The sequence below is a fragment of the Sarcophilus harrisii genome, chromosome 1 (genome assembly GCF_902635505.1).
Source record: "Sarcophilus harrisii chromosome 1, mSarHar1.11, whole genome shotgun sequence".
NCBI lineage: Eukaryota > Metazoa > Chordata > Mammalia > Dasyuromorphia > Dasyuridae > Sarcophilus > Sarcophilus harrisii.
In genome coordinates, this window is record NC_045426.1 from 645,993,412 (window position 1) to 646,016,567 (window position 23,156).

Consider the following 23,156-nt stretch of genomic DNA (forward strand, 5'->3'; position numbering starts at 1 on the left):
TAATTGGGGGAAAAGGATAGCAGATAGGGAAGATGAGCTCTCAAGTAGCATGAGGAGGTTAAAAAAAAGTGCAAGAAGTCTACAAGGAAGGGACTTTTGTTTAAGTCCCTTCTGGATATCCTAGGCAGCATATTAAATATTCTGGATATGCTAACTACTGGATACTCAATAAAAATATTTTAAAATGAAATACTAAAAGGTTTTATGCTATAGGAATGGATGAGTGTTGAACAGCATTAGATCTATATTAATACAATTTCTCCCTTCCATTTCTGAGTAATATGGAGTAAATTAGGTACATTATAGGAAAACTAAGGAATGAATATAAAAATACATCTATACAGCTAGAAGCTTTAAACAATAAAGCTGAATTGGACATCTATTAACCAATAAGAATTCAAGCTGTAGAATACCAGAAAATTTTAGGGAAAACAAACCTTTTTCCACTTTTCTTAAAATTGCTATGGAAGATTTTTAGACAAAAGTGTCCTGAAATAATTTCAAAGATTTTTATCTCCCTCATTTTTTCCAGTGGTTTTTTTCTTGTTATGTGAAATACCTTACTGACAGTATTCAATAGTAAAGTAAAAATCTTAATAAGTATAAGTAGAAATTCAATACTAAATAACATGGGGTGAAAAAGCAATTAAAGATCATATGACCAATAAATGAGAATTAACAATAAGTATTAAACCAAATTAGAAACATGAAAAAACTTGACTTATTAAGATTATCTACAATTTGGTAAAGCATGTCTTCAGCCTGAGATAAGCACATATGATTTCTGTATAAGAGAAGCATTATCTTAAAGAGGATACCAGGTACACTGGAAAGTGCTGGATTGAATTTCAGGACCTGAGTTCATATACTGACTCAAACATTTCCAAAGTAAATCATCCTGGACAAATCACTTTACCTATGTAAGTCTCAGTATCCTCATCCATGAAATGGAGTTAATATTTATATTATTAAACCTAACAGGATTGTTGCAAAAGCAGCATTAGTAAACCTTAAATAATTATATAAAATAAAATATTGCTATTGTTATTATTTTTTTTTGGAACAACTAAAGTGTTGAAACCACATAAAAGGTAAAAATTAAATTAGGCATAAACACCGAAAAATAAAACTAATATAAGAAGAATTTAGGGATAGACAGTAGGATGGTGACTAATGTATAACCTATAGACTAGGAAATTCTGGGGAAGTTATTCACAGAGGTCCATTGCCAGTTATATATCTGTTTAATCAATGAAACCAAAAACTAATATTATAAGGGAAGGGATCCACAAAACTTTTTGGTATTTAAAAAAAAATGTTCTAATGGATTAAGAATATGTGGGTTAGGCAAAAGTTAGCATAAAAAAATTAAATTCACATTCTGACAAATGAAAATTTGAAAAAATTAAAAAGAGATAAGTATTTATATTATGAGAAATAACACAGGAGTGCTAAAAAAAAAAAAACCAACTGTGACCTAAAGGGAGAAAAATCTTGAAATGAAAGTTGATTAGGGGATTATTTTGCAGGGAAAAAAGGAAAGTAATGATTATTTTCCTATGGCCTTCAAACCTGAAATGAAAAAGGTAAATCAGATAAAAATTCCTTGATCATGTCACACATACATACTGTACTCCTGATTCAAAAAATTCCAGTGGCTCCCTATTATCTGGAAAAGCAAATGCAAAATCTTCTATTTGACCTTCAAAGTCTTATATAAAATAACTTTCTCCTACTTTCTAGTTGTCTTATACCCTGACACATATTCTTTGATTCAGTGACAACAACAATCTCCTAGTTATTCCATAAGCAAGACACTCCATCTCTTAGCTCTGGTCATTTTTTTCTGGCTGCAACCCTTGCCTAGAATACTTTCCCTGTTCCATTCCAACTACTGACCTCCTGACTTTCTTTAAATTCTGCTAAAATCCCACTCCTTTCTAACCCCTCTTAATTCCAGAGTCATCTACTGTTAACTATTTTCTATTTCCTATATATAATTTTCTTAGGATATATTTATTTGGATGTTGTGCCCTCAGTCCCCCCATTAATTTGTAAGCTCTTTGAGGACAGGGACTGTTTTTTGCCTTTTTTAATATCTCCAGCACAGTACCTGGCACATAGTAGGCACTTGATAAATGTTTATTGAATTGCTAAGAAGGGAAATCTAGGGTCCCTTTTAATGAAATACATTGTAAATAATCTTATTTTTAATGAAAGTGAAATACAGATTTTTTTACTTGCCTATTAAACTCTCTCTACCTTTAGTTCCCTGCATATCCAGAAACCATGGTTCTCCTTTTTGTTCTAGTTGTAAGATCACATCCGGTTTGGAGATTGGAAATCCTATTCATAAAGAAGAAAATTAGATTAGTTTTATGTATAAAGAATTGCCCTCAGTTCTGTATAAGCCACTGAATCTGTAGGAAATGAACAGAGAGGTTAACAGTATTCATAGAAGCAATGATAGGAAGATTTATATATTCTCTAAGAGTTTTATATTTCTTGAGGGGAAGTAGAGATTTAAAAGGATTTGTAAAATGTACTCTTCTTGAAAAGTCTGAAAACCTACCACTAAGAAAAAATCTAGAGCTTGGGTTAGCAAATCTGGGCCACTGTTAGAGACTGTTCATAGGAAAATAAAAATATGGATTCAGTGAGATCTCCAATAAGTTGCTTATTTTCACTCCTGCATAGACATACCCGTTTGCTGGGAACAAAAAAGCAGAAGTGTCCTATTACCAAGCCCAGACAGTATTAAAAATAACAATAATAATAATAATAATAATAAGTAGTAATAGTAGCAATAGTAGCAGTAGCTGACATTTACATAGGCTTTAAATTTGTACTTGCAGAGTACTTATATGATCTCACTATCATTCAACTCAATAAACATTCGTTAATCATGTTATGTACAGATACTATACTAGAGGCTAGTAACAAAGTAAAAAAAAAGAAAGAAAAAAAAAGAAACAATTCCTCACCTCAAGTTTATATTCTATCTTCTGTTACTCTGTTACTTCCCAAATATCTAAGACTCTAGATTCCAGCTTCAGTATTATTCACTAAGGAAACTATCTCAAAGAGCAGTTGATTTGTACAATGATGAGTTTGCTGAGTATTAAATTGATTTGGAAAACCCTTTACTAGACTGAGAGCTCCAGAAGAACTGAGAATATGTCTTATCTAAACTATATGTTCTATAGGACTGCTTGCCATCTGGGGGAGGGGGTGGAGAGAAGGAGGGAAAAAGTTGGAACAGAAGTGAGTGCAAAGGATAATGTTGTAAATTTTTTTTTTCAAAATAAATAAACTATATGTCCTCCAGAGCCAAGCACAGAGCTCTGCATATAGCAGGTACATAAACATTTATTGAAGGACAATCCATTATGAACTGAATTTGATTCCTTTCCAATGATCCTATCAACCTTATGAAGTAGCTGTTATTGTTGTCATCATTTTTTACAAATGATAAAACTATGTCCTGACTCCAGTTTAAAAACCTTTCAAACCCCAGTTATTCATAAAGGGTTAAGCCAAGAGCCTCAGATCTGAGTCCTAGGGAGAAGTCTTACCTAATGAGACCACATTGCTATAATTCTCCAGCATCACATCCTTGTAGAGGCCCCTCTGTGCAGGACCTAGATGACCCCACTCCTCTTGAGTGAGATACACGGCCACATCCTCAAAAGTCACTGATGCCTGAAAACAACAGTCCTATTGCAATATCGGACATAGTTCTTGGAATGGGGATGAGGGAAGAGAAGGAGTCTGCAAATCATATAATCACTGGGACGAATGGGTAGAAGTTATGGAGAAAAAAATAGTCTCCTTTTCCATACTGGGAATTATATCTATGTGAAAACCTTTTCTCTCAGAGAAGGGAACTGGGATTCAGGCCTCTTCGGGAAAAGGGGGGTTTCCTGGGCAAAGAAGCCTAGACAAAAGTCAAAAAACAATAGGGGTCTCAGAAATCCCGAACATCTTACTTGAGACCCAGTTGGCAAGAGCTTAGTGGTCATCCTTTGCTTTCCCAGGCTATCCTTATGGGAATTAGGCAAAAACTTAGAAGGAAAGGAGATCTGGGGAAAGAAAAAGAAAGAGGGAAATTAGTGTTTCTAGCTTTCTTCCTAGCTTAGCTTTCCCTAGCTTTTCCCTGAACCCCCTGCTGTCAAGGCACTTCAAACACTGAGTGAATCCATGAGAATAAAAACATGTGTTGTCAACTGCACAAGGCTGTATCTGAGACTCACCACCTTCAGGAAGCCATGCCCTATTAAAACTCCAGAATTACCATCCTGTTCTAGCACAACAAACATATAGGAAGGACACATTACATGCAAAATACTGTTTTAAATATTGATGACAAAGGAATTCCTGACATTTAGGTAGTACTCCACTCCTATCTCTGAGTTTTCTTTGCACCAGTTGTTCCCCATTGCCTCCTCACTTTTGCCTCAATATCCTGGTTTCTTTCATGACTCAACTCAAATGCCACTTTCGGCAGGAAACTATCCTGGTCCTGAACTGCCTAAATCTTCTCCCTCTAAAGTAACTGTCTTTCTACTCTGTAAATATCCTGTAAATAACTACTTATTTACAAGTAACCTCCCCCATTTTATTTATCCCTTAAAGACAGGGTCCATTTTTGCCTTTTTTATCCTTGGCATATAACTATGGCACATAGTAAGAGATTAATATAGATGCTTGTCAGTTGATTGCTTTGAAATTTGCAAAGTACTTTACCATTTAATATTCTCTTTAAGCCTCACAATAACCCTATGGAATGTGTACCATAGCTAATAATAGTCCTATTTTACAGATGAGGAAACTGGGCACAGAGAGGGAAAGGAAGTAGCCCAATAAGAGCTGTGCCTTAGGAAGATATTTTAGCAGCTATATGGAAAAGGTGGAGAGATGGTAGACCTGAGGAAACCAACTATAAGCTATTATAACAGTCCAGGACTTGGCAACTGGTAAGGTTGTGAACTGGGTGACCGGAAACATAGTTGGGGATTCTCAACAGAAACATGGAAATTTGGAAGAGAGGTTTAGAAAGATGATAATGATATAGCTATAATAACTAAATGAGCAAACATTTATTAAATGTCTATGTATGTCAAGTACTGTCATAGGCAAAAATGAAATAGTATCTGCCCTCAAAGAACTAACATTCTGACCCTTTCCCCCATCACCATTTTTAGAATGTTACACTATAATTCAATGAAAAGGAGCAAGTTTGGTTTTTCAACTCATCCCCTTTCCCCAATAAATCAAAGTCAGGCCATCTGCTGTTACAAATCTCAAGGATCAAATGTTGGAAACAAGTCACTAAGTACCAAAAGTAAAGCATAAAAATGAGCTAAAAAAACAAACAAAAACTATCTTATGTCTCTTCTTGGCTAAATTCAATTTAATTTAGAGAAGATTCTAAGAACACTATAAATCTGTTCTAAGAAAAGGAAAATTAGTATTTGATAAAAGATGTAATCAAAGCTTATTATAGGTAGAGAAATTTTTTAAAAATCTTGAGGATGATTATCATAAAGCAATTTGAATACCTAGAGGAATCTGCTCTATCATGAAAACTCATTTGAAAGGAGTGATGAAAATAAGTTTTAGTTCCTTAATAAGATAATAGGAATAAATGTGTCCTCTTAGGGACTGATTCCATTTTGTTTTAACCTTCTATTTTGTGATATAGTTGTTCTGGCTACATTGTTTTTCAATAATAAATTAAGTAGCTAGGTGGAAGAATGTAGTAAACAACATATGTGTTGAACAACTAATAAACCTGTGAACTCTTTGATAAAACATACCACCATGTAAAAACAGCATAAACAACTTTACCAATAATTTTGAAGTAAACTGCAAATCAAATTATATAAACAAACAACTTTGGAAGGCCTATAACTAAGAGTTTAACATCCCCAAACCTCAGTCATTTGTCTCTTCCTAGGGCTGGCACTGAACTCCTCCTACTTGAGTCCAATAGCCTGTGTTGGATTTAAGGTAGTGCTAATTGACTAGGAATTGCTGAAAGACAACCTCAAAGAGTGATACACAGCTTCTAGCTGTGTGAGAAGGCAGCTTGTCATGAGTCTGGTATTAAAAAAAAACTTAATCTGAACTCCTAAGACACAAGATAAGGGCTTGTCTTTAGAGGAAGGTACTGTTCACTTAAGAGCTACAGAAGCTACACAAAAGTATCTTTTAGAAAACAAATGCAAAGTTAAATATGCCTAATATGTCCCCCAAATAATGCTTACTTTTAAAAATAAAATCTTTTTTAAAAAGTTTTTTTTAATTTAATTTATTTATTATAACTTTTCATTTACAAAACATATGCATAGGTAATTTTTCAACATTGACCCTTGCAAAACCTTCAGTTCCAACTTTTCCCCTCTTTCCCCTCCCCCCATGGCAGATAATCCAATACATATTAAATATGTTAAGTCCAATATATGTATACATATTTATACAGTTATCTTGCTGCACAAGAGAAATCAGATCTAGTAAGAAAAAAAAAAAAACCTGAGAAGGAAAACAAAAATGAAAGCAAACAATAACAGAGGGGAAATGCTATGTTGTGGTCTACACTCATTTCCCATAGTTCTCTCTCTAGGTGTAGCTGATTCTCTTCTTTACTGAACAACTGGAACAGGTGTGAATAATCTCATTGAAGAGAGCCATGTCCATTAGAATTGATCATAATATAATCTTATTGTTGCCTTGTATAATGATCTCCTGGTTCTGCTTATTTCACTTAGCATCAATTCAAGTAAGTCTCTCTAGGCCTTTCTGAAATCTTTCTGCTGGTCATTTTTTTTAGAACAATAATATTCCATAACATTCATATACCACAATTAATTCAGACATTCTCCAATTGATAGGCATCCATTCAGTTTCCAGTTCCTTACTGCAACAAAAAGGGATGCCACAAACATTTTTGTACATGTGAGTCCCTTTCCCTTCTTTAAGATCTCTTTGGGATATAAGCCCAGTAGTAACACTGCTGGATCAAAGGGTATGCCCTATTTTTGAGCATAGTTACAAATTGCTCTCCAGAATGGTTGGATTCCTTCACAATTCCACCACACTGTATCAGTGTCTTAGTTTTCCTACATCCCCTCATTTTTAAAAGTATTTTAATAAAATATGTATGAAAATTTTGAAGAACTTATGGATGTTTTCAATGTGCTATAACATTCTTTAGCTTCAGAATTAAGTAGATGAGATTTTTTGATTCTAAAATAATATATCGATGAATTTCTACTAAACTTAAGTGCATATGACTGCTGTTTCAGAAATGAGCCAAGGTTACTTTCCTCAATAAGAAATACCAAATTGCACAAATATTTGAAGTTACAATTTATCTTGTTGTTAAGATTATTGTTTTCTCAATGTTAAAGTGCTTTAAAGGACAATCTGCGGCATACTTGTGGTTTACATCCTTTTTCATTACATCCAGATTGTAACTTTCTGGTTGAAATCCTATTTCTAATAAACAAGTTTGTTAAGCACTAAATTCCACTTTAGCAATATACAAGAATATTATTTTCTCAGAATTTTTCTCTAATTTTGGACTAACAGTCAAAAATCCACCAATTGATCATCTGGTACATTCTTCTCACAATTTAGTTTGTGAATTTACATCTTGGGTGAAAATGTGAGTGATGTAACTTTTGGACTCTAAAATGGCTAAGCACAGCACAATTCAAGACAACGAGTCTACTGATTACCTCAAAACAAAACAAATCAAAAAAATCCAACTATAGTGGTAAGAGGAAAAGTGCCCACCACCAACAGCTATGTAAAATAAAAGCTACTCACCATAAAGATTCATGTGAAATACTGTAATTATTCCTTTTGAGTAAAAGTAATTGAACTATTTTTTTCTTCAAGAAAGATGTTCCAGAATATCCTATATGTTTCCTTTGGAGATTTAAAGGATCTGAAAAAATTTTCCACATGGGACAATTCAAAAGATAATATTTTGGTTTCAATAAACTACATAAACAAATGAACTACTAATCTATATTCTAATGCCATGTCTTACAGAATGCAGTAGTTTCATTCTTCAGATTTACAGAATTTCTAGAAAAAGAAGATGACATACAACCTACATACCTAGATCAAGAACAATATCTTCAATGAACTAGCTGCTTCCAAAGGAGCTTTTCACACAGATGGGCTAGAATTTGGTATACCATTTGGCACACCCAAAGGGATAAATGGGATGACAGTTATCTTCAGGGAAGAAAGTTTATCTGGAGGATTCAATGGAGACAAATTGTCACTATATTCTAAATCAAGCTGCTTCTTTTTTTTTTTTTTCAATAGCCTTTTATTTACAGGTTATATGTATGGGTAACTTTACAGCATTAACAACTGCCAAACCTCTTGTTCCAATTTTTCACCTCTTACCTCCCACCCCCTCCCCCAGATGGCAGGATGACCAGTAGATGTTAAATATATTAAAATATAAATTAGATACACAATAAGTATACATGATCAAACCATTATTTTGCTGTACAAAAAGAATCAGACTCTGAAATATTGTACAATTAGCTTGTAAAGGAAATCAAAAATGCAGGTGGGCGTAAATATAGGGATTGGGAATTCAATACAATGGTTTTGAGTCATCTCCCAGAGTTCTTTCTCTGGGCGTAGCTGATTCAGTTCATTACTGCACCATTGGAAATGATTTGGTTGATCTCCTTGCTGAGGATGGCCAGGTCCATCAGAACTGGTCATCATATAGTATTGTTGTTGAAGTATATAATGATCTCCTGGTCCTGCTCATTTCACTCAGCATCAGTTCGTGTAAGTCTCTCCAGGCCTTTCTGAAATCATCCTGTTGGTCATTTCTTACAGAACAATAATATTCCATAATATTCATATACCACAATTTATTCAGCCATTCTCCAACTGATGGACATCCATTCAGTTTCCAGTTTCTAGCCACTACAAAAAGGGCTGCCACAAACATTCGTGCACATACAGGTCCCTTTCCCTTCTTTATAATCTCTTTGGGATATAATCCCAGTAGTAACACTGCTGGATCAAAGGGTATGCACAGTTTGATAACTTTTTGAGCATAGTTCCAAACTACTCTCCAAAATGGTTGGATTCGTTCACAACTCCACCAACAATGCATCAATGTCCCAGTTTTCCCGCATCCCCTCCAACAATCATCATTATTTTTTCTTGTCATCTTAGCCAATCTGACAGGTGTGTAGTGGTATCTTAGAGTTGTCTTAATTTGCATTTCTCTGATTAATAATGACTTGGAGCATCTTTTCATATGATTAGAAATAGTTTCAATTTCTTCATCTGAGAATTGTCTATTCATATCCTTTGACCATTTTTCAATTGGGAGAATGGCTTGTAAATCAAGCTTCTTAAACTTTTTCTACTCAGCAAGAAATTTTTATGTTACCATCTCAAATCTGAGCCGAGGTGTTTCTGAAAGCATTGGTGCATGTACAAAGCATGCATGTTGTGTCAAGACTACAGTGGAGTCATGCAATGTAACACAGGCAAGCATCAGAGACATCTCAGATCATCATGTTTGATTTCAAATTAATTTTTGGTGATTGTGTTCAGAACTGTTTAACTGCTACAAAATTTTTCATGACCCCTACATTCAGTTATGTGACCTTTTATAATAAGGGGATGACATAGTTTAAGAAACTTCATTCTAAATAATCACTTGCACAAGAGGTATGAACGGAAGTTGAAGTATCCTTCATTGCTTTTTGGTGACAGTACTTGCAAGGTTCATGGCTAGTTTAGCTATGTCATCAGAATCAGGAAGTGGGCTTTATCCTGGGATGGGGAATCCTTCAGGAAGGACTCAGTGGAGTTCATTTCTCAGCTGTGGTCAGCATGCAAGAAGGCAGAGTTCCAAAGGAATAGCCCCTATATCCTTGTAGAATTGGTGCTCAGCTGACAACAGTGGTGATACTACTACCTTGGGGAATTTCAAAGAGATAGGTGCTATTATTATCCCTATTTTGTAGCTGAAAGATGCTATATAATTTGTCTATGTTCACACAGACTGTAGTATCTCAGGCAGGATATAAACTTGGTCTAACTCCCCATCTAGCTCACTACCCATGGTATATCACTCATCTTTCTCATAAAGTATGATTAATGGTGTAATTAATCCCAAACTCAACACTCTTTTCTCCAATCCACCCTCAGCAAAGTTGCTAAAATAATTTTATGAAGACACAGATCATATCACATAAATCCTATGCTCAAAAAGTTCCTATACCTCTGTATTATCTAATGGAAAATATAAGTTTCTTGGCTTAGATTCACAGGGGTCCTCAAACTACAGCCTGCAGGCCAGATGCGAGCTGAGGATGTTTATCCCCCTCACCCAGGGCTATAAAGTTTCTTTATTTAAAGGCCCACAAAACAAAGTTTTTGTTTTTACTATAGTCCAGCCCTCCAAGAGTCTGAGGGACAGTGAACTGGCCCCCTATTTAAAAAGTTTGAGGACTCCTGGCTTAGAATATAAGTTTAGAATATAAGAACCTCCACAGTCTAGCTTTCACCTCCCTTTTTGGATCTAGTTTATTCTATTCTTTTTGACAGATTCTACATTCTATTCAAAAGGCATCAATTAAACATTTACTTTTTATAAGGTACTCTGCCAGACTCTGTCCCTGCAAAAATAAAACACAAAAGAAAATCTGGAATCCATCCAAACTGGAGGTTATTCCCTGCCCTTGATACTCCATTTCTCACCTCTGTGCCCTGATGTAAGCCATTCCAGCAATGCATTCTTCCTTCATTTCTATCTCTCAGAAACCTCACCTTCCTTCAAGCTTCCATTCAGGTGCCATCTGTTCGATGAAGTCTTCCCTAGTCACCATAGCAATTAGTTCCTTCTGCCTCCTCAACTTTCCTTGTAGTACACTTCACAGATCTCTCTCAGTTTCAGAGGCAAAAGTGACCATCTAGTCTACTGGTGTCAAACTTTAAAAAAATCAGGCATCACTAAAGTATACATAAGGATCCCCTTGGGCCACATATTGACTTAGTTTTAATATGTAATATTATATGTTTTATTTATTTTGTTAAATATTTCCCCATTATATTTTAACCTGATTTGGGCTGTACTCACAAGTATAGTGAGCAGCATGTGGCCCATGGGCTACGGGTTTGACATCCCTGAACTAGTCCAACCCATATCTGAAAAAGAATCATTTTTACAAGATACCCATGTGGTCAGCCAACCTTTGTTTGAAAAGTACAGCATAGAGGAGCCCATCACTTCCAAAAATAGCCCATTCTCCTTTGAGATAGCTCTAAATGGTACAAAGTTTTTTCTGACATGAAACCTAATTTAGTCTCTTCACAAGTTCAGCTCATTCTTTCTGTCCTTGCCCTTTGGGGACAAATAGAATAAATCTAATTCCTTCTCCACAAAACAGCCTTTCACATAAATGAGGATAGCTACTGCATTCAGATACCTTCAACTAACTTGCATCCAGCATAAATTTAAAGCCCTTTACCATCCTGTCCACCTCTCAACACTTTCTAAATGATTTTTGTTCCTAAAAATTTGGCAAAAAGAACTTATACTTCAGATATGGTCTGACTAGGACAGAATATAATGAAACTATCATTTCCCTAGTCCTTGATACTGTGTTTTCTTTAATGTTGGCTAATATCACATCATCTCTTTTGGTTTACCTTTATCATTTGCACTGCATTTATTGTCCAATTAAAACAAGATTTTTTTCAGCTAAATTATTCTGCAACCATAATTCCACCATCTTTTATGGGATTAAAAAGTATCATTCCTATTAAAGTTCATCTTGTTAAATTTGATCCAATATTCAAGACTGTCATCTTTTGAGATTTTTATTCTACTAGCCAATGTGTTTTCTATCCCTCTTAGTTTTCTGTCATCTATAAATTTTATAAGCATGCTATTTGTACCTTTATCCATCCAAGTCTCTGACAAATATGTTGAACTGCAAAGGTCCAAGTAGCTCTGGTTTAGAACATAGCTCTTGACTTGGGATCCATGGATCTGTATACAGATTTTTTTGGGGAGAGGAGGTAGAGGGGAAAAGAAAGAGTTCCTGAACTTGGATAGGAAAATATATATACAGCAAATATCTGATCTAGATAGAACAAAATGATCAACAATCCAGTATTGTTGAAATCCAATATAAATTAGGAGCTAGTTAAACAGCAAAAAACTGCTTTCAATGGGTTCCAATCACCAAGCTAAGATGAACTTTATCCTAAAGTACTAAAAGAATTAGAAGATTCTTGTGCTGGGCTATAGTCAGTGACCTCTGAAAGATCTTGCAGAATGGAAAATGAGCTGAAAATACTGAAGAAAGGTAAATGTCGTCCCAATTTTCAAAAAAGGAAAGAATAATATCTACAAATTATAGACCAATGAATCTGATTTCTATTCCAGAAAAAAATTAGAACATATTAAAGGAATGGTTTGTGGATGTTTAGTAGAAGGCATAATCACTAAAAGCCAATTTGGCTTCATTCCAGATAAAATGAGATTATCTGGTAACTAAACTACTGAGAATGCTAAAGACATTGTCAAATGCTTTGTGGAGAATACAATGTTTCTCAAGCTGAGTGGACTAGTTAGAGAGATAAAAGATAAATGATAGTATAGTAAGGAGGATTTGGAATGAATTCAAAGAATTACTAAAGGTAGTCTCTAGTGTATCTGGGATCTGATCTTGGCCCTGTGCTTTATTTATTTACTTTTTAACATTTCTATCAATGACTTGGATGGAAGTAGAGAGAAGTTGGCACAATGAACGATTTGGGGGATGACATAAAACTTGGAAAGATAATGAACATGTAATATAGAATCTAGCTCTAAATAAATCAACAAGCCAGAAAAATGGGCTGACAAGATAATATTTTTGAGGACAAATGCAACATTCTACACATAAGTTTTTGGTTTCTTTGTTTTGTTTTGTTTTGAAATCAACCTTTCCAAGTTTAAAATTAGGGCGGTGGGAAGTGACTCATCCAAGAGTTCCCATGAAAATGTCAGTCGACTGCAAGCATGAGTCAAAATGGCACCGAAGGCCCAAAAGTTTATGCTGCCCTATGCTATTAATCGAGCCAGAATATATAGTTCTGCCATCTGCCTGGTCACAGGTGGGCTAATGTGTCCAATTTTTTTTTTTTTAAGAAAAAAAAAATCCTCCCAAAAGAGAACATCCATGATGGCGAGAGAGGACTGGAGTAGAAACTACTCCAGTTAATTAATTAATAAATTAAACATTCATTTAAGTCTAACACCCCTCTTCCTCCAATTAGAACCCGAACCTGAATTCGTTAATTTGGCCGCGCGGAGGGCTGGGGTGGAAAAGAAGGGAACCGGCGCCGGGCAGTACATTAAGCTGGCCTTGCCTCTGCTACGGTAGTCGGACCCGAAGCACCACCCCGTCCTCCCGCTCCCGAGGAACCGCCCAGTTGGCGCACTGGGATGCTCTTAGCGGAGCAGAGGGCCTGGCTGGCATCTCGATGGGCCTGCGCCCCGGGGGGCAATGGCTTTAGGACTGACTGAAGCAGGCGGCCACTTTGGGGATCTGTCACCTCTGAGGCAGCGGGCAGAACCCAGCCCTGGACACGCTTCCCCTCCCGATACCGCCCCAGGGCTTTAAAGGGCCCTTGCCGGACAAAACAGACCTGCCAGGAGGGGCAGAAAAAGTCCTAGCAACCGCTTAGATCCGGGACAGTGGTCCCACTACGGACAGCAGAGTGTGCGCGTGCGCCGTGATTGAGGGTGGGGAGTGCAGTGAAAGGGAGAATGCCCAATCCCGACCTGGAAAGCTGGAGACGAGCGCCGGAACGCCCCCGAGGCGCAGTGAGGAAGGCAGGGGTTTCACGGACTCCATTTCCCAAGGTGCACCAAGAAGGGAATTTGAAGTTGCGGAAGGACTACAGATCCTATAATGCAACGCTCCTAAAACTACATCCGGTGAATCGACAGCTGCGCCTCTTTCCGGCGACTTACCTCGCCCCGGAAGATATATCGCTGTAGGAAGGCCGACTTCCTCTTTCTAGCAAGTCCTGGGCCAGGTAAGACCTACTTCTGTGTTTCTCTGTGGGCTTCAGCAATCCATGCCCAATCGGTCCCTTTAGAGCGCCATCCGCCCTTGAGCAGCGACCCTACAATTGCGGGGACTCCCTCTTCTTAGTCTTCCTTGAGGTGCCGCTTCCTGAGGCCCTAGGAGGAGACGGCGCTGAGTTGGATTAGGCGCCCCCCACCTTTTCTTCTACCAGACTGACATGGCGGCGTCCTTCCATGGAGTAGCTGAGGCCGGCGTGCGGTGCCGCGCAGCCAGGCTCAGCGCGCCCGCCCTGGGGACCCGCGGGAGAGGCGACTCGCGGGCTCCGCTTCCTCACTGCCTTTTCTTCCTCCCTTCCCAGACCGCGCGATATGGGCCGGGTGATCCGTGGTCAGAGGAAGGGCGCGGGCTCTGTCTTCCGCGCCCACGTGAAGCACAGAAAAGGAGCCGCCAAGCTCCGGGCTGTCGACTTCGCCGAGAGGCATGGCTACATTAAGGGTATCGTAAAGGTGAGGTTGGGCCCGGGCCTGCCGGGGGGTTTGCGGGGTGGAGATTTGAAAGGCCGCCTCGGGTCCCAAGTCCAAAGATACCCCCAAGAAAGGCCATTTCCCATGGCCATGGGGATGAGGATGCTACTTTAGTTGGTTTTTCAACAGGTCTTTATAAGTTACGGGGCAAGTGTTTGAAATACAAAGGAAAACAAAATTGGTCCTTGTTCTTAAGCTAAAATTCTGATGGGGAAGTCGATATGCAAGCAATTATAGTCCTTCTTTTAAAGGTAGTTTAAAGTAAGGCGCTAGCACTTGGGAGCCGGGGCGGGCTGTGAGAGGAGCAGTCTTTGAAGAAAAACGGGGCATGAGAAAGCATTCCAAACACGATCAGTAAGAGCCATGGAGCGCCTGCTGGAAGCGTTTGGAACGTTGAGTTATACTAACAGTTACAAGTGTTAAAACTGGAAAAGTAGGAGGGGGCCAGGAAGTCCAAGAAATTTCAATTCACTTGTCTTCCATTAATAATTTTTCTTCACTTTATTTGTGACAGTAGTTTTGAATCGTTACAGCCTTTTCTGCTTTTACTTGCCATCTCTATCTCGGCATGTGTCATTCCTGGAATATACCTTCCTTTTTTCTTTTTTTTTTTAAAAGCAATTATTGGTTTAGCATTTCTCTATATCCCCACCACTAGAGTCTGTATCTGACTTAATTTTCCTAACCCAGATTTAGTGTTTTTCTCTATAACCCTTTCAAGTGTGAACAATTAACCCCTAAATGGTGCCAGAGTAAGTCCTAATTACTAACAGATGGCCTCACATGGCAGGATTTAGTAAATTCTTATGTTTCTTCAGGACATAATCCATGATCCAGGCCGAGGGGCTCCTCTTGCAAAAGTAGCTTTCCGGGATCCTTACCGATTTAAAAAGAGGACAGAATTGTTCATTGCTGCTGAAGGAATCCATACTGGCCAGTTTGTGTACTGTGGTAAGAAAGGTAAGATGCAGTTTTGTTATAGTAATAGTAAACATATATCTATATATTTAGTATATTAAGTAATAGCTAACATTTATATATTGCTTTATGTATGTTCATATGAGCTTCACTAGGATATGATTCAAACATAGTATTATATTCACTAAATGGAAGGCAATAAACGTGACTTATTGAATGTATGGTTTTCCTAACTCCTACCTCCTACATCTTATTGCCACTCTACTAGTTTTGCAGTTATGTATCCCAGCAATTGGGGGGGCAAGGGGGAGTTCTCACTACTGAGTTCTTTGGAAGGAAGCTGAGCTATGGTTGTACAGATGTCATATACTAATGAAGAATTCCTCAACTAAGCAAGCATTGTTTTAATCCAGACAAGCATTCCTTGAGAAGGCCTTTATCAAACTACTATAGTTATATCATAGGGGCTCTTAAAGGTTCTGAATTAAAGGAATTCAATAGTCTTTAAGTGATTTATCATAGGCATTTGTATGTTTCCCCTATTAAATTGTAAAGTCCTTGTAGAACAATCTGTTGTATATATTTTTTTAATCCATAATAAACATGGATATTTGTCTTTAGCTCAGCTCAACATTGGCAATGTCCTCCCAGTTGGCACAATGCCTGAAGGGACTATAGTGTGCTGTCTTGAAGAAAAGCCTGGGGACCGGGGCAAGCTTGCCCGTGCATCTGGAAACTATGCTACAGTAATCTCCCACAATCCTGAAACCAAGAAAACTAGGGTGAAGCTACCTTCAGGCTCTAAGAAAGTAATCTCCTCTGCAAACAGAGCTGTGGTTGGTAAGTGACTATAAGCAAAGGCACTTAAGTTGATTCACCATGGAGCCAGTAAAGAAACTCAAAATGTAAGAAATGTAGAATCACTATCCCCCTAAAATGATCAGACTTACTTTTTTAGTTTTTATTAAATGAACTTGAACTTTGCAGCTAATCATCCTTTCCCTTCCAATCAGTCATGTTTTAGAATTATATGGAACTAGCTATAAAATTTGCAAAGCACTTAAGATACCAATTTTATAATTTTTGAGGTTGCTGTTTTGCAGATAGGAGCTGGGCTAAGAGATTCTGTGCCTTGGCAGGATCACACGACTATACATAGGCAAGAATCATATAGTAGTTTAAAAGTTACCGAAGTACTAACTATTATTTGCCCATATAGCCTGGAATTTTTTTTTAATCCTTTTTTTAAACCTGTCTTCCTTTATAAGGGACATAACACTTAAAATTCATAGGTAGACAATCTATTGAACAAATCAAATGCATTAGGGGCTGTGTTAACCTTTGTTTTAGTATCTCCCCAATTTTAGTTTATTTGATGGAATAAGGAGGAAAGGTGCCAGTGCTTAAAAGTGAGCAAGCCCATGGTAGAAATTTTTTTCTTAAAATTTAAAGAAATTTAAATTTCTTAATTTTGGGGGTAAAAATAAATCATCCTTCAGTATGCTTCAGAATTGTGATCCAGTGCTACACAGCGCGAATTTAGGGTTAGGGTTAAATTCGCGCTTAATTCCATGTATCCACAAAGGTTTGGTGTTTTGGAAACAGGTATGTGTAGTTGTGGAAATGTCTATTAGCAGAAATAATAACCTTATTCTACAGTTTAGAGAGTTGAGGTTCAAGTGGTCAAGCAAAGACTAAAACTTACCTGTTCTGATGAAGTAAGTTCTGATTTGCTTTAAGTGATAAGAAATTGAAACACATGATCCTGATTTACAATTTGTAAGAGTCCTGAAATTACGCTACTGAACAAAATGACTTTTTGGAGTCCCAAAGGTTATGTTCTTATTCAATTATTAGTCAAAATACCTAAGGGTCTTGTGAGGAATAGGAGTTGCTTTTAGTCCCAAAAGAATTGTGAGGATAATAAAGAGGGTTTCTGGAATGGGGGAAGCTGTCTTAGTCTAGGGACATTATTTTAGCATGTTCCCTCCTCCTTCCCCACAAGGAAAAAAAAAATCTTAAATCAACCAAAATGTAAGAAAACAATCATAGCTTCAAAAATGTTTATTTTCTGTTGGAAAGTCACTTAGAGAAAAAGAACTGTTTAAAAATGCAGTCTAAAGAAATCTGAAGGACATTGGTTATATGGGGAATGTAGAACAACCTTTGTATGTCATCTCACTAAAACTAAACATTTGTTTCATAGGTGTTGTTGCTGGAGGAGGTCGTATTGATAAGCCCATTCTTAAGGCAGGTCGTGCTTACCACAAATATAAGGCCAAGAGAAACTGCTGGCCTCGTGTCCGGGGTGTGGCCATGAATGTGAGTGTCTCGTGGGCTGAAATTCTGATTATTTCATATATTACTTATACTGGATGGGAATTTGTTGTTATAGTTAGTCATGTTTCATATATTACTTATACTGGATGGGAATTTGTTGTTATAGTTAGTCATTAATCTTTTAGGTTGCTAGTGTTTTCTGTCTGGTTTCCTGGAGAAAGGAAAGAGGGCATAACAGCATTCAATTGAGTCTTCTCTATGTATTCATTATTATAGGTACTACTGACCACACTTTGAGACATGGGGGTCAGTTAGTTGTTTAGCCATTTATATTTTTGAAATTACTGCCCGGCTCTTCAGGAGCAAAGTAAGGATGAACTTGTTAGAGTGCTGGAATTTAACTACAGGATCAACTATAATTGTTAAATCTTTTAAAATTTTTGGGGTATTGTGAAGACAGAGGCGATAGAAATATAATATCTGATTCAGCCTATTCAGTAGGTGTGGTACAAAGAATTGCCACAGCCCAAATAAAATTTGCAGCTTCTAATATATATCAGCTCTTTAAGGAACTTCAAGAGCAAGTGAGAAAGCATCCAGGCAAGATTTATATCTTGCATGTCCACTCGCATAATGGACTTCTAGGTCCTATTTTTGATGGAAATTCAAAGGCAGATAACCGAGTTAGCACCCTGGACACTTTAGAATCAGCCTGAGTCAGGATAAGCAAAAATCTTGGTTTTTCATTATTCTTGGTTGAAGTGAGAGGAATGAACACAGGAATCACTCTGGCTTGTCCACCTCCTCCTCCTCCAATTCTCTATATATACCAACAGATTGAGCCAGCACAGAATAGTGGGGCTGGCCATTTTCCAAGCATATGCTTGGAGTATTGTCCAATAAGTAATTAGCTCAGTTGTCCAAGTACATCTGCTCAGAGTTCAGCCCTTTAGAGGGCATTTCTGGTTTTGTGTCATTTTCAGATGCATTCTTTAACTCCTCTGTACAAAAAGCCTTCCCTTTATAGCAAGGAATAAGAGGAGCAGTTCAATAAAAAGTAATCAATAGATTAGAATCTGACAACACATAGGCATTCTTTTTCATATGGCTGTTGTGGGGAAAGGGGGGTGGGAACTGTGACAATGGATTGCCATTTATATTGAGAATGGGAGTAGAATAAGGTTTGTCCTCCCTGATTTGAGTTAGCAGAGGGGAAGAAATTCATGTTGCTTTTGCATGCCTGGTGATATGAAAATTCTCTCTCTATAGCCTGTGGAACATCCCTTCGGAGGAGGTAATCACCAGCATATTGGAAAACCATCCACCATTCGAAGAGATGCCCCAGCGGGACGAAAGGTCGGTCTCATTGCTGCCAGGCGTACTGGTCGACTCCGGGGTACCAAGACTGTACAGGAGAAGGAGAACTAAAATACAAAATCCTGACAATAAAAATTATTTTGGAAATTGTATAAATAGAATTCTATTTATAACTTGAGTGGTTGCTTTAGAATTTGGAACCTTACAACAATGCTTATGGGACTAGTAATATTAATTGCTATTTTCATAGGGGTTTTATACTGAAGGAAAAACCCAGGACCTCTTGACTTTGAGAACAGTCATTTATTACCCAAGCAGTAAATAATTATCCAATCTCCATAATTAGTCTGTCCAGATCTTATGAAATTATCCTGCTGAAACGGATATAGAAAATGTCAAACTACTCCAGTATCTGCGAAAATCCAAATAGGGTTGGGAAGAGTCTGACTTGGCTGAAAAACCAGACATCCAAAGGAACAGCTAGGTGGCTCGAAGGACAGTCCTGGGCTGGGCCTGGAGTCAGGAAGGCCCTCAGTTGAAATTTGGTCTCAAAAATTTTAACTTTATGACCCCTATTCAAGTCACAACCTCTTCTTAGTTTCCTCAATTTCCTCAATCCCCCAAAATGAGGATCATAGCACTAACCTTCTAGTACTTCTGGTGGTCAAATTAGACATTTGTAAAACTTTAGTACTATAGTTGGGTCAGCGGAAGTTCTATGTAAGTGCTTTCTCTTCCAAAGAAGACAAAGTGAAAACCAGAGGCTAGGAGCTTCCCTGTGAGTAAATGCAATCTACTTTTTACCGAAGTTTTAAAACTCTTTCCCCCCTCTCCCCTACCTCCCCTGTAGGACCCAAGGTATCTTAGTTGTGTTTCATGTACTTTTACTCAAACCTATTTTCACCAAGGATGATGTTGGACTTGCAACACATAAAGCCAAGGGATAAAGTGGGAGGATGGTTTTTTTACCCTTATTTTCAAAATACATGCAAAAATACATTTCAACATTTGCCAATATAGGTTAAATATGTGCCAGTTCTAAACAATTGCACATTTATCTTGCTACACAAGAAAAATAAGCTCAAGAAGGAAAAAAATTGGGGAACAGCAAACAAGGTGAAAATAGTTCATTATCCACATTATCCCTATAGTCCTCTGGATACAGATGACTCTTATCAAAAGTCTATTGTGATTTGCAGGAGTCATGTCATTGTTGAATGTAGTAAAGTTCACAGTTGATCATCACATACTTTGTCCAGATCTTCTGAAATTATCCTGCTGAAACAGTACCACCACTATTTTCCTAGTTACTGCCTTATAACCTGGAGATTGCTAGAAGTCATTAATGGTATTCTTTTGAATCCTCATGTCCTGCTGGATATACTGTACCAAGAACCTAACCCATAGTTATGATGGCAAAATGGGTTGTGGTCATCTTTCCTGAAGCAATCTGGATCCCCATTATTGTTGGTTTAACCACCACCCCTCCTCCATGTGCCCTGTCCCCCACCCCCCCAAACATCCTCGTTTCTTATAGAACAAGTCTTCCTAACATTCATAGGCTATAACTTGGCCATTCCTCAACTAATGGACATCCACTCGGTTTCCATTTCATTGTCAGTGAATCGGCGGGAATGTTAAAAAGGAAAGGGGGGTAATTGTATTTAAATTGTAATCTGTGTTCAAGGATTTGCAAATTAGACCCCTTTAGATAACTCAACCGTTACCCTTGGGTAGATAAGTAGGCATGACCAGGAAAAGCTCTTTAGGTGGTGGAAATGAGCATGCTTCCTATACGTGGGGACAGCCCACACTGAGGGCTGGAGCTCTGGCCGGACAGCAATAATTGTCAGCCTCTAAATCCCGGCTGAATCATTTCACAGGATCGCCCTAAAGCGCAGGGCTCGGTTTCCAGCTCAATCCACCCGGACAGGATCCTTTTTTCCACATTCTCCCCCAAACTGCTTCCAACGATGTTTTCAGGATAAAACACTGACCTGGCCACGGGCGCCTAGATTAACCACCCAGCTCTCGTTTTAGAGCCAGAGAGGGCCTGTCATTCGACATAAGATCGATTGTACCGAGAAACACCGGGGAGAGGAGCCCTTAATAGACAAACTATGGCACAAACTGGCCTGAGCGCAAATTAGCCCCCGGGGAGGGGAGTGGGCGTGGCCGCCACGTCCTACGTCTTGAGTATAAGAGGGTTAGAAGCGGGTGTAGGAAGCCGGAGAGGGCAAGAAGGGCGGGGAGACTATCTGGTGGCAGCCATGTCAGTGGGGGGCGGAAGTGAGAAGAGCGGTAGCACTATGGCCTAGTCTGTGGCCGGGCAAAACTGTACTATGCCAGCTGTGTCAGGGGAGAGCGGCAGACAAGAAGGCAGGGCTGTGGTGGCCATATGTACTGGCAAGAGAAAATAAGTCTTGGGTGCGGGAGCGCGGACGCTGTGTGTGTGACGAGGAGGAAGGCGGAAGCGCAGCAGCAATGTCGGGCGGGGGCAGAGAAAACTCCGGGAGACCATGTCTGTTGGGGACAGAAGGGGAAAGACTGGTCGCAACCGCCATCTTTGTGGAAGGAACCGTTGTAGGGGCGGGGATGAAAAAGTCTCTGTGATGGCCCTCGTAACTTTCGGACTCTACCCAGATAATGCCAGCATCCGGGGGTCTCCCGAGTCGCCACCGTTACTCTCCTCATAGCCTGGGATGGGAGAGTACCCTCCCTCCCCAGCAGACCCCTTTTGCCCACTAGAGTTCGAACCCGCCATCCACCGAGTCGCGGGAACCTCCAGCCGTCCTAGAGCGACCCCACCGAGGTCCCGTATCACCGGTGGGGGTCGGGTCGGGGGTCGGGACGGGGATCGGGACGCGTCTCTTCCGGGTGGGCGGTTGCGGAGACCCGCGGTCTCCGTGTGGGGGTGTCTCTTTTCCCTTCCCTGCGGTGGGTGAGTCCGGGCCCAAGGGAGGCGGGGAGGGGTGGAGGCTGTATGAACATCCCGGGATACCCCCTCCCCAGATACCTCCTTTGATTCTCCTGGTTCCGGGGGTTATCATTCCTCCTCCCCCACCATCCCACTCGCGGGGCTGTTTGATTTCGCGTCTCCCAGATGCCTCCTTAGTCAGCTCCCGACGTCCTTAGCCACTTGAGCTTCAGTGCCTCGTTGTGGTCTTTTGCCTCCGATACCCCAAGGTAAATCTGGGGGCTTCGGTAGAGATGCCTCCCTCCCTATTAAGCCCAGGCGCAGAATTGTGGGGTGTAGACCACAAATGGCTAGCTGAAATGAGCCTTATATCCGTAAAGACTTGGGTGGGGGCAGTATGGTGGGGATAGGGAGGCCTCCGGCTTTTTATATGCCCCACACCCCCGCGCAGTCTTCTTGCTAAAGTTGATGAACCCTGTCTCAGTATAACGTTTTAAAATAATTGAATGAAATGCTAAGTTTCAGTTAGAGATAAGTTAAAATAAAGACATGTTTTGGTTTTGTTTTTCGTCCCAATTTTATAGACTCCTGGAAATTTACCCCAAAATGTCATTAGGAGTCTATGGAACCCCAGGTTAAAAGACCCTACTATAGAGAGAAAAGCACCGTATTTGAAATCCAGAGAAATCTGGATATTAATTCCATCATTGGCTTTAGTCAGCTTTCTCGTCTGAATAGGACTTTTCCACTATGCTCGCCTGCAAAATAAGGACAGAACTTTATTTGGGAACTCCCAGTCTGACTGAGATCTAAGTAGATGGCATATAGCAGTTTTTAACATTTGAAAAGCATATTAAGTCTTATGAACTTCAACTAGGTTGTGTGTTCTACACTTTTTCACAGACCAAGTGTGTAACTTGGCTGTTTTAGGGAATTCAGTGCAGATGTAGAGCTGCTCTCCAAATCAATTACATGGGGACTCTTGTCCAGGGTCACTTGGCTAGTGGGAAGTCCAGTACTTTCTGATTCCCAAGTCCATTACTGCCCTCTGGTCCAAGGGTTTTTGGGGTGTGTGTGTATGTATGTGTGTGTGTGTGTGCGTGTGCCCCTTTA

At 39.0% G+C, this 23,156-nt stretch overlaps 2 protein-coding genes and 1 long non-coding RNA gene across 5 annotated transcripts in view; 2 read left to right on the forward strand and 1 right to left on the reverse strand.

Annotated features, from left to right (window-relative positions):
- Nucleotides 1-1,456: 1,456 nt before the first annotated feature.
- On the reverse strand, nucleotides 1,457-14,110 carry LOC105749398. Of its 3 annotated transcripts, none has more exons than XR_004231166.1 (4): nucleotides 14,030-14,110; nucleotides 3,990-4,082; nucleotides 3,576-3,702; nucleotides 1,457-2,346 (listed from the first exon to the last, which is right to left on the reverse strand). It is a non-coding gene; the product is annotated as an uncharacterized LOC105749398 (long non-coding RNA). The 3 variants fall into 3 exon arrangements; XR_004231164.1 differs by lacking the exon at nucleotides 14,030-14,110 and adding an exon at nucleotides 13,702-13,786; XR_004231165.1 differs by lacking the exon at nucleotides 14,030-14,110 and adding an exon at nucleotides 7,834-8,361.
- Nucleotides 13,852-19,287, forward strand: RPL8 (ribosomal protein L8). The gene is made up of 6 exons (XM_003760476.4): nucleotides 13,852-14,094; nucleotides 14,446-14,593; nucleotides 15,430-15,571; nucleotides 16,151-16,369; nucleotides 17,736-17,851; nucleotides 19,079-19,287. Exons 2-6 carry the CDS (start codon nucleotides 14,456-14,458, stop codon nucleotides 19,235-19,237), a joined length of 774 nt encoding a protein of 257 aa, XP_003760524.1. The 5' UTR covers nucleotides 13,852-14,094; nucleotides 14,446-14,455; the 3' UTR covers nucleotides 19,238-19,287.
- A 2,084-nt stretch (nucleotides 19,288-21,371) lies between these two features.
- LOC105749395 (zinc finger protein 239-like) overlaps nucleotides 21,372-23,156 on the forward strand; it is a 28,501-nt gene continuing 26,716 nt past the window's right edge. The window contains exon 1 of the mRNA XM_023496612.2: nucleotides 21,372-22,067. The gene's annotated coding sequence lies outside the window, so the exon portion shown is untranslated. The remainder of the gene's footprint in view (nucleotides 22,068-23,156) is intronic.

Excerpts from the sequence above, each read along its gene's own strand:
- RPL8 (XM_003760476.4), top strand. The coding sequence starts at position 14,456 with ATGGGCCGGGTGATCCGTGGTCAGAGGAAGGGCGCGGGCTCTGTCTTC. Across the intron at positions 15,572-16,150 it reads TGTGTACTGTGGTAAGAAAG|CTCAGCTCAACATTGGCAAT; the intron begins GTAAGATGCAGT and ends ATTTGTCTTTAG. Across the intron at positions 17,852-19,078 it reads TCCGGGGTGTGGCCATGAAT|CCTGTGGAACATCCCTTCGG; the intron begins GTGAGTGTCTCG and ends CTCTCTCTATAG.